Here is a 12,164-nt window from a genome sequence, read left to right on the forward strand (position 1 = left end):
ATAAAGCTAGTATATATGGCTTTAGATGATTTTCCAATAACCCATTACAATAAGGTCTCATATTTGTCAACATTAACCAATGCATTAGTTAACGCGAACTAACTAGGAGCAATCTATATTTTACAGGATTTAGTAATACAATGTTCATTATTCATGCTAGTTTATAGTGCATTAATTATTTGATTTAGTCACTGTTGAGATTAACATTAACTAAGATGCATAAATGCTTAACTAATGTTAATTTTCACCTTATTGTGTCGTATGTCGAGTGAAACGCGTCTGGAACAAGAACACATGTGGGTGGGGCTTGATTCATGTGAGTGACAGGTTAAAGCCCCGCCCACATCATCAGAGAAGAGACGCTGCAAGAGGAACTGATTCTCATTCAACATTATTAACAGCATAATGATGATGTGCACATAAATCATGTCGAATAAACACTGCAAGACTGCACATTGAGGGTTAAAATGGAAATTTAGACATTATTTATAAAAGTATTAATTTACTTTTAAATAAAAAAAAATCTTACATGGGATTCAAAATAATAAAAACCTTATAAAAGTGTTATGCAGATCACAAAAACCAAGTGTACAATTCTATTTGTGCCCTATTAAGGTCTGTGTACAACAAGGATGATATAACTATAACGATAACGGTGTAGTTAAATTACTTTAAATATAAAAGAATATCAGAGTCCACATCACGACTATAACGATAACAGAGCAAAACTATGGCTTGTTTTCCAGCTGATGAACGTAAAAATCACGGACAGCCAATCAGAATCCATCTTTCTTTAAAGAGCTCCATTTAAAGTGACAGACGACTCGACAAAACAGTAGATATTATGTGAACGCTAATATAGTTATCGTTATAGTTCTCGTAATTGGTGTGAATGGGCATTGATCCAGTTCTTCTGAAGCCACGCAATAGATTTGACATGTTAAGTTTGCAATGACGAAAAATACTTTAATTAATGTGAAATAATATGAAGAATTAGCTTTAAATTCAATTGAGGTTTATTTTTTTGGACAGTGTTTGTGCTTTAATCAATGCAGGTCAAGCCTGTTCCTGTCACGAGCTCTCGGGATTAATATAAGACTACAATTCATTTCCAGCAGGGTCTTCACTTTCATAAAGCAGCTTCTCATTGGTTTCCAGATAAGATGGGTCGAATATAAAAACCTTGAGCGCGCTTTATGGCATCCAAACAAACCGCAAATCATGGCTCTAAAAAGTTTTTTTGGAAGAATATGAGGGACATATTGGCTGCTTCCTCAGTCGATTCTTCTTCTTATGTTTTGTATTTGTTCTTGAGGAAAATGAGTAATAAAAAGAAGGCAGTGCTTTAGAGAAATTGAATTTTCATATTTCATGAGCATATGGTGTGGAAACGTCTATGCAGCGGCGTGTCATATCTTTCCTCTCATCCTCAATCAATCATCCGTCGAATCTGCTCTTCAAACATCAGCTCCTTTAAAACGGGAAACTATCTCATTAAAGAAATCCATCTGTAGACAGCCCATGAAGATAGTTTATTAAAATTTGGCTCATTTTTTTCTTATATTACAAACTTTAGCTTTTGCTCAGCCATGACAGTAAAATGAAAATCACATCATGTATTTGAAAGAGTCCAGTGAACATTTAATTATGACTCAAACAAGACGGTGATCCATATATACATCGATCCCTGTGTCGCCATGTGATGAAAGATCTTCTGAAATACAAATCCAGGGTTTTCTCTTGATGGAACGGCTTCTCTCTGAACCAATGACTCTTCACATGCAGAAATCATCATAAGTATATCCAGAGATCCATACCAGTTGTTGTTTTGGGAATATCTCCAATAAATATCCAATATCTCCAAAGGTTTGGCCAAAACAACGTCCCACAGCCTGTGTACGGACGGAAAGTCTTTAGACACAGAGACACATTTCTTCTCTTTCAATTCATTGTAATCCGACACATGTACAACTTTTCCTTTCTGAGTAAAAAAAAAAAAGAAAAACAAGAATTGGAAATAAACCATGCGGCTTGTTTTAGTTTACAGTGACTTTACACAGGCTGTACAAGGCATCAAATATACTCATCTAAAACTTTTGAATTAAATGATTTGATTTTGTGATAGCGAACCACAGGTGTCCTGCGTTACTGCGGATGGACTCAGATTAGGTGTTTTGTCTATTTACAGCACACACAAATATGGATCATCATCGTCGTGTTCCCTATTTAAAGTGCCGCCTTAAAGTAATAAAGTTTTATGTAGATCAACCAACTCAAATCAACAAACCTACGCCGTACATTACCGTCGATAGCAGCTGCTCTCAAAGTCACGCATGCCCATAAATCTGGAGAATTTAGAGGTTCCAGCTGCTTTTATGATTAGTCTTCCAATTATGAAGAGTACAATTTGGCAAGAATCTTGCTGAACAACCTTCTATCGCATGACCCGTCTCATTATTCAAAGACATATCTTGGTGTACTTTTTGTCCAGTGACCTCATTTGAGCATCAGGATCACACAGCCACCATAGTACAGACTAACAGTTTACATTACAGTGTCCCTGTTCGAGCTACAAGCCAGAAACGCCAACACAGCTATTTGTGTCCTACGCCATCAAAACGCAACCGTTTTAACACATCTCAAAGGTGTTTTTGGAGGGAACTTTTAGGGTTTAAGTTGACATCAATTACTAAACCCTTTATTATTTCCTCATCGATTTCACGTTTCCATGAGAGTCAAATCAGCATTATAGGAAACTAAAACTGCTAAAACTAAAACAGTTAACATTTTATAATAAGGTTGCAGTTCTTGTTTCTTCTCTCCAAAAAGGATGACAGCACCTTCAATGCATCATGAATTAGCCCGTTCTAGTCATGCACTGTTATTCGAAATCGTATTTTATAACTTTGTGTCATTATTCACTGATAATCCAGCATTACACTCGCCCTCTTTTAAACATTCAGAAGTTTTTGCCTCAAGAATCATTGCAACCAATCTTTGGCTGTGAGAATTGCGGCATGCCAAGCATTATTAAACATCTACATAAGATTATAACTATACTGCTATAATCATAATACAAAACATTTGTATCAAATATGTATCAGAGGTTTATTACTGAGGTGAGAAGCGACATTTTTTTAAAAAAAATCGCTATGGGGTCGTTTCCTTATGTGACTTTCTTGTTAACAGCATTTCAAGTTGCTGTTGGGAGATTCCCATGTGTTGTGTTTTAATCCCAGTGTAATCCCTATACAACTGCCCCGAGAGCCAAAACTGAGGAACAAACTTCACTATGGGTGAGGAAATGAGTTGTTTTTGAAAACCGAGCACAGATTTGGCATACATGTGTTTAGTAAACAGTCCTGCAATGTGCCCATCTCAGCGGTCTTTGGTTAAATTATATAAAAACACCTCCAGACATCAAACATGAGCAGAATGTCAAACAGAATGAAATCCATCAACCGCAGCTTCAGTTTCCTTTCCAAACATTCCTGTAGGGACGTCTTGTTTTTTTTGTTTTGTTGATTACACAGTGTTGGTTAAATGTCACCATCTTATTTCCAACCAATTCTGTCACATTTAAAACATGGTGATGAGAGCATCAGGTGATGTCATTTTAAAGGGGCTATGACATTAGAAAGAGTGGCGCAACGGACCTCAAAACCGTGGTTTTGGTCATTTTTCTGATCCAAACGATAAAATTTCACTCAATGATGGTTAAACTTAGCAGTTAATCTGCAAAACACATGCGTGCCGAACCGTGGGGCATCAGCTGCATTCCACTAATTAGAAGTCAAATTTGCCTTTTGACATACAGTATAAGAGGTCTCTGAACCATTAAAACAGCAAGTTTAATAGTTTAAATCGTCTTTCTAATTATAAAAGAAGCTCCAAAAATCTCTCGTTTTGTCTACGTTTGCATATGCCCGCCTCCAGAGCAAGACATCAACCAATAGTTATACATCATAACATCACAGGCCCCGCCCACTGGTGTTTAGTCGCTTGACGGCTGACATTTGCCGACACTGGATGTGAGTGTCGCGTCAAAAGCAAATTAAACCCATTATAATGACTGACGCTGTCTACACTGGTACAGTATACAGATGTGTGTTCAGTTTCTGTCGACTACAGGACAAAAGGAAGAGAGAAAGAACGTTTGCATTGATCGTCCAGTTTAAACAGCTGGTTTGAATCTCTGTTCAATGTTCAGACGGATCCCAGCGTCCGAAACAAGTCAGCAAAAACATTTGTTGACAGATGAAGCAGAGACTGTGTTGATCTGACAGCAGAAGAGTCACAAACCATAATAACGTTATAAACATGACAAGTGAACCTCAAGCAACAATAAAGTCATTTAAACAATAAAATCCATGTCATGACCCCTTTAATGAAGCTTTCAGCCTACATCACGGACATCAGTCTCGAAACATTCAGTCTGACCCTGATTTAGCAGATGTGATGTGTCGGTCGGGTTGTTCTGGGAATTAGAGGACGTTTTAGTGACATATTGTGTTCAGTCACTGAATAAACATCTTCTTTGTGATGTTAAATGACTAGAGTATATGTTTGTTTGGAACAAGAACAAGGCTAAAAACACTCATTTCCAAAGTGTCCCGCAAAGCCGCCTCTCCCATTGCTTTAAGGAAAAGGGATCCTTCTTTGATAATTCACAGCATTTGCAAAAACGAAAGGACAAAATATGTTAGCCATGAAATACTAAGCTATTCCTTTTTTAATTAAAATAAAGAGAGGGGAAGAGAAAACCAATCGTAAAGAGCTATTGATTTTGTCCGCTTTAGTGGAAATCCATGATACGTGATTTTGAAGACGGTAAACACACTGCGGAAATGACAGTTGCTTCAAGAGGTGAAAAGCAATCATCTTCAACACTTAAACAGAGGTGAATCATACTTGAGATGTTTAGAGGACACAATCACAACATTCAATAGCACTGGAGGTCATGGACCACCTTTAGTGATTTGAAGGTTGAAAGCTCAGGACATTTATTTCAATCAATTTGTCCGACCCTCAACTCTCCAACAAAAGTAAGAAGAGCCAAACAAACAACAAGTCTCAACCCACCTACACTGAAACGACGCTTTGAAATGACACTATTGTGTGTGATTCAGTTTCCAGCCATAGACTACAACGCTCACATGCTACATGCTAACTGAACATGGAAAGGCACGTGAGTTCACAACGCTACTAACAGGACGGAGGGGCGAAAGGAATATACTCACATTTATTATGCCGAAAAGAAATCAAAAGCACATATTTAAGCAAGAACGTCTGCATTAATGGAGCGTAAACACGGTGATTTACCACATCGAGAGCGATCCAGAACACAACATGTACGAAAGCCGTGGAGCCGTTACTTTGTTTTCAAGGCTGTTTTTGCATATGAATGAATGGCAGCTGTACAGAGTCAAGGGAATTTGAAATCAAATACTATATATATATATATATATACTGTATATTTGTTCATATATTCATATGTTACACAAATATAGACTCTTCGGAGCAATGTATTAAATTCACAGCTGGAGATAAAAGGCCAACAAAACAAAGAAAAACAACCAAAAATATATATGGGGCGCAAGATCCCATAAGAGTCCGTGTCCATGTGTGTGTGTGTGTGTGAGTGTGTGTCTTCTGTTTGATTTGGAGCGTGAAGCACGTGTCCACTATGGCAGTTTCCGTCTCCTATAGGCTTTTTAAAGAATAGTGCTTCTGGTGATGATCATTAGACTACATTGGGTGCAGTGGTTTGAAGTAAGGGTCGGGACGCTCCGTTCAAATAGCAGGCAATTTTCTCTTGGCTCTGAAATAAGAGTGATTCAGGGAAAAAGAGTCACTGTCTTGAAACTATAGCCACGCGTCCCTCAGGAGGACAGACGTGAGGAGGAGCAGAAGAGCAAGTCCATTACTCGTGGCTATCCTCGTACCTGTGGAGGACAACAAAACCACATTGAGACGTTCATTTTTAAAATAAATAAAATGCATAAAATGATGCTATTTTAAAAAATGCTAATTTTTAGGGAGTGTCCTACAATCAGTTTATGCATCCAAGGTCATAAAGCTTTTTAGTTTTCTCACGATATCCATTGTAACATCAACTCTTTTCTCACAGTGTCTGAAACGGTTCGTTTGAAGATTCAGTCTCTCTAAACTCCGCCTCTCTGAGAGATGCTCGGCTCGGATTGGTCAGACGGTCTAGTCTGCTGTGATTGGTCGACCTTCTCGACACGAACTTCCAGTCTCAGATAAATTACAGTGTTTGAGGGCGGGGCATTATGCAAATATGTTACATGGGTATCTACAGTAAGACTGTAATTGCTGATGACTCAGTTAGTTAAGAATCGCTTCTTTTGTTTTTTGTTTTTAAAACTTTGCAATTCACAAACAGCGATATTACCCACTACATGAAAGGTAACATTTTAAAATCTTTCACTGAAATAAAACAAAATAAAAGAAACAAACTGTTTTTTTTTTACATCGAGTTGCCTTCTAAAACAACTAAAGCTAAAACTGAAATAAAAAGTATAAAAGCTATATAGACATATGCTACTAAAGATGGCAAATCACAACAATATGAAATTAGATTTTAAATATGAATAAAAACTATAATAGCATCTCAAATAACGCTGGCACAGAGCAACACGGAGTTTTATACAGCGCCATGTCTTTGAGCGTTTTTAGCCATAATACGTTCTGTATGAATATAATGACGACTCCACATTCATTTGTGTTACACAAACGCTGATGTGTTTGGACTATTTTGGACAAGGTGTTTCATTAGAGTACCTGCACATTCCCAGGTTCGTGGGTTATTTTGGCCCTCATTATGTAAGCTATTGCATTCTTTCTGCACGTCCGACAGCATTTAATAACCGTATGCAAATGTGCTCTAGTACGGAAGAGACACCCAGCCCTATGACAAACCGTAAAGATGGGCTCCTCGCACCTCTTTTTAATATTACTATTTTTTCTTTTTGACAAAGTGCAATCAAAACATCTCTAAGCCACCCGGGTGCCGTGCAGAGAACGCTCTGGTTTTATTGGTCTGCATCTACCTATTCACAGAAGCCTTGTGCTGAAAGCTCCCCACATAAATCAAGCTGAAGACTGCCATTACACCATGAAAAGGGATTAATGCGCACAGCCTTCCTGCACTTTTCTAAAGGCTTTTCAGAGTATTTTTAAAACACCTATGTGCTGACAGATGAGAAAGAAATGGTTTCATTTAATAAAATGCTGTTTTTTAGTGGTGCAAGAATGTGTAAAAAAGTGGTAACCTGCAACTTATCTTTTTTATTTATGTATTTTTTTGGTTTAACCCATTCAAATGAATTTTGTTGGTTTAAGATTTGGTATCTGATTCATGAAATAAAGCTATATTTTTGATATGAATGAAATTGTATATATGATGTAAAAATCATGTTCCATTTCTCGAAACTGTAAACTATAAATACGCCTGAATTTTTGAACTGCATTTCTCCTATTTTTCTCCTTTGAACAGTGAAATGAGGTGGGATGAAGGCCTAAAGACTTCAAAGCAACTGCGATCTGATTCCACTCTCGACTTATTGCATTCCTGCCTCAAATACAGAGAAGAACAAGGGAAGCTCAAGGATGCATGCTGCCCATAAAAGCCCAGAAAACAAGGCAACAAAAAGGAGATGGAAAATGAAATATTCACTAAATCACGGTGACATTTAAGGGATTTTTTCCGTCAGAACAAGCAGGGCAATGTTCCTCGGGGATCTCATTCCCTGAAATAGAGGAGGAACCCCCCGTGACCCGCTACTCTTCTCTGCCAGATCGCATTTGCCCCGAGGTGATCAAGCCGGACGGGAGCGATCCTGAACCGAAGCTTCCCTCCCTCTTCCGCTCGCGGGGAATAATGAATCACTCCTGCCGGGCCGCTTTACCCTGCAACGCGCTGTCGATTATGCACGCCATCTATACGTTCATTACCAGTCGAGTCTGATTAGCTGTAAGGGAGAGTGTGTTCACGCCAGAATGTCATCATCTATAATTACCGCTCGCTGATGTTGTGGTAGTGAAGTTCCTTGAAGGTTAACAGAGTTCAAAGTACTTGTGTTAGACGTGCAAAGGTACAATATGAAGCCGTTAATATTATATAGCTTTGATTCTACACGCTGTACAAATGATATGATCGAAGAACCTTCATGCAATCGATTTGAGATCGTCTTGATGGTGGAGAGATAAGAGCTTGCTTCGTTCTTGTTCTCCATCTTTGTCTTCGGCTCAAACGGTCAGAGATAATCTCTGATATTTCTGATGGTTCAGCAGGTTTGGCTGTAATTCAGGATTTGGTGCTATTCAAATAATGAGCTGAACATTGAATTAAATCGGCCACGGCGCACACGACGTTGAAATCATGTCCTTTCAATATTGTCTGACTCACCTTAATGTAAGGCTCATTATTATGCGGGTCTCTCTAAGGTGAGAATCACCTAATTATTCATGAGGAGGGCTGGCCTGTTCACGCCCACTCGCATATCGCCTTGGCAAACAAAAAATATAGTGTTTTTTCACAAAATAACCCAATTCACAGTTTTATGTGAATGATTAGAGGATGATTTTCAGATCATTGTGAAGAAAAAACTCTAGGCAACAACATTCATTAGTCAAAAGTCTTGTGTACGCATATTTCATATGGCCTTATTTCAGAAACTTTCATTTGTAGTTTTTTCAATAACCACGCATAAACAATATTCTCTCAAAAATACAAACATGCACATACATGTTGCTCACATATTATGGTAGCCCTGTTTGTGCTAAATAGAGTGTAATTTCACCTGAGCCATTAATATGTTTATAAGCAACTGAAAAAGCACAAATGTCAGAACATCTCAAGGACCCCACATACACCTCAGACCCCAGGGGGTTAAAATTGTCCATTTATGTTCGTGATTTTGCTGAATCCACTCACAAAAATAAATGTTTTATATATTTACGGTGGGAAATTTACAAGATATCTTCATGGAACATGATCTTTACTTAATATTATGATGATTTTTGGCATAAAAGAGAAATCTACAATTTTGACCCATCGCCACTAATATACCGCACGACTCGAGACTGGTTTTGATGTCCAGGGTCACAACCAGTGTTGGGTGTAACTAATTACTAAGTAATTAGTTACTGTAATTTAATTACTTTTCCCTTGAAAATGTAAAGTAAGGGATTACTCTTCATTTATCTGTAATTTAATTACAGTTACTTCTGATGTAATTGAGGTAAATACTGTGTATAGATCAATCCGCTCGCACAGAGATTCGTATGCATTTTATGACTCTTGTAAAATTATTGTAAAATATGTCATGAGATCAGACATAAAACAATAGTGGGTTTAACATCAAAATTTATTTTCTGATGTTAAAAAGTATGTTTATATAATGTAACCTTCTCCACCGTGGTCAGTTTAAGGATAATTTGTGCAATTTTATAGTATTTATTTGAAATAATTAAAACAGATTCATGTCTATCCTTGTATTATTCAGCAGGTTGAGATTGAAATGGGATAGTGAAAGTAATTAGTAATTAAAAGTAATTAAATTCATTTTAGAGAGAGTAATTAGTACAGTAATCTAATTACATTGTTGAAGAGGTAATTAGTAACTAGTAATTAATTACGTTTTTAGAGTAACTTGGTTACAAGTAATAATGAAACCGTGGAAATGCACATGAATGAATTTTCCTGTAAAACCGGGGCTGTTTTAAGAGTCCCTCACCTGAGCTGTGCTGGTGTGTGTGGGAGTGGGCCGTCTGAGAGGTAGAAGTGGACTGGGATCTCTGGTCTGAGCTCATGTTGCTGTCCTGGCCCAGACCCGGGCTGTTCTTACGGGGTTTCTTGTCGGTCAGGTGCAGCGGCGAGCTCTTCTTCACGGCCCGGCTCCGCGGGCGCGCGGTGGCGTTCACTTTCAGGATCGCTTGAGCCTTGTACTCTTTGAGCTCTCCGTCGTTTGCGTCCGTGACTCGGCATTCGTACAAACCCTCGTCGTTCTTGCTCACGCCAGAGAGCTGCAGCTTGTGGGAGATGTCGTTGCCTTGGACCTTGACTGTCTGTGAAGAGAACGGAGGATTAATCCTCGCTGCTCCACACACACTTCATCAGAGCTAGTGTCTTTGGTTTAGATGCCTTTCATAAAGATTTCCTCAGAAAATGCCAAGATCAAGTTATTTAAAGGATTAGTTCACTTTTGAAAAAAAACTTTTGCTGATAATTTACTCACCCCCATGTCATCCAAGATGTCCATGTCTTTCTTTCCTCAGTCGAAAAGAAATTAAGGTTTTTGATGAAAACATTCCAGGATTTTTCTCCATATAATGGACTTCAATGGGAACCAAACGGTTCAAGGTCCAAAAGACAGTTTCAGTGCAAATGGTTCAAATGTCTTTAAACGACACCAGACGATGAATAAGGGTCTTATCAAGCGAAACGATCGGTTATTTCAAAGCTTATTCCAAAAATGTAACTTTTCTAAGGACAAATGCTAGCCTTGCTCTATTCTGTGAGGCGCGTTTGTAACGTTACGTAATACGCAATTACGCTCAAAAGGTCACGGGCGACGTAGCCAGAAGTACAGAGTCAGTGTTTACAAGTTGAACGCATAGGTTGAACGTGCAAACTAACTCAAACGCCGTTTACAAAAAAAGGAATTAAAAGGTAAAACAACGATGTCGGACGATTTTGACTCTGTACTTCCGGCTACGTCACCCGTGACCTTTTGAACGTAATTACGTATTACGTGACGTTACAAACGCGCCTCACAGAATAGAGCAAGGCTAGCATTTGTCCTTAGAAAAGTTACATTTTTGGAATAAGTTTTGAAATAACCGATCGTTTCGCATGATAAGACCCTTATTCATCGTCTGGTGTCGTTTAAAGACACTTGAAGCTGCATCTGAAACTGTTATTAACTGTCTTTTCGACCTTGAACCGTCTGGTTCCCATTGAAGTCCATTATATGGAGAAAAATCCTAGAATGTTTTCATCAAAAACCTTAATTTCTTTTCGACTGAATGACATGGATGACACGGGGGTGGGTAAATTATCAGCAAAAGTTTTTTTCAAAAGTGAACTAATCCTTTAAGCCTGTAAAGCCTGATCTGGAACCTGTCTGATAGTTTGAGAGTTGTTTTATCCAGTGAAAGTCTGTTTGTATTATTGGACAAACGTCCTCATTCAGCATACGCTTTAAACGTCTTCTGCTGTGAAATATGCTCTGATTATGTCTAGTAAACATAAGAATAACTTTCATATTATTAGTAATAATTCAACTGGACTTCATTTTTTTTTAAACTACAGCTTTAAAACCAAGCATTTCAATTTCACGAAGGCATATTATTGGCAGATATTCACATGCAAGTATCTGTTATACTGATATATTTCAGGGATTTACCTCACAATTTCACTTTTTTTGGCCATATAAATATCAGTATATGCAGCAAATTACATGTTTTTGCTCGGTTTGGGATGTTCTGAATAAAACTGTGTCTTTTCTCCATATTCTCACTATATCAGACTATACAGATCATAAAAGACTGATGTATCAAATATGAGACTCAAATATAAACAATATATATTTTTTAAATGTTCAAGGTTCAAAACAGTGTGACTGTTATTTCATATTTCTGGCTTTACGAGGTAAAATATTATATGGTCAGTATTGGTAAAATACATATATCATCTTTATTAAAGGCATTGTTCACCTAAAAATGATCACAGTATCACTGCACACACAGTCTCTCCCAATACTGACACAGTATATAATAAGCAGAATCGCGTACACTTATTTTGGTCCCTTCTTCATCAGGATCCGGATCTGGAATCAGCTCCATCTGAAACAACAACAACAAGATGGTTTATGGATATATAAAGTTAAAAATCATCAGCCTTTATTTTGTGGAAAACTGAACCGTTTCCGATTACTAAACGTGTCTCATTATAAATTAAGTGAAAAGCTGAAATCATCGTCCACATGTGAAGATGAAGCAACACACACACACACTTTAAAGTCATTAATATACGCGCTGTGTCAATTCACTGTCGGACAGAAGAGAGAGAGAGAGAGCGAGCGAGTGTATTCATACATCAGAAAACGACAAACACTAGTGATGAACGTCACTTGTTC

At 37.8% G+C, this 12,164-nt stretch overlaps 1 protein-coding gene across 1 annotated transcript in view; it reads right to left on the bottom strand.

Annotated features, from left to right (window-relative positions):
- Window positions 1-1,513: 1,513 nt before the first annotated feature.
- vstm2a (V-set and transmembrane domain containing 2A) overlaps window positions 1,514-12,164 on the bottom strand; it is a 42,774-nt gene continuing 32,123 nt past the window's right edge. Inside the window, exons 3-5 of the mRNA XM_039666411.2 lie at window positions 11,821-11,871; window positions 9,762-10,092; window positions 1,514-5,945 (exon numbers count right to left, since the gene is read on the bottom strand). Coding sequence (XP_039522345.2) covers window positions 5,866-5,945; window positions 9,762-10,092; window positions 11,821-11,871 — 462 coding nt within the window. The 3' untranslated portion in view covers window positions 1,514-5,865. The remainder of the gene's footprint in view (window positions 5,946-9,761; window positions 10,093-11,820; window positions 11,872-12,164) is intronic.

The sequence above is a fragment of the Pimephales promelas genome, chromosome 22 (genome assembly GCF_988280905.1).
Source record: "Pimephales promelas chromosome 22, fPimPro1.hap1.1, whole genome shotgun sequence".
Lineage (NCBI taxonomy): Eukaryota > Metazoa > Chordata > Actinopteri > Cypriniformes > Leuciscidae > Pimephales > Pimephales promelas.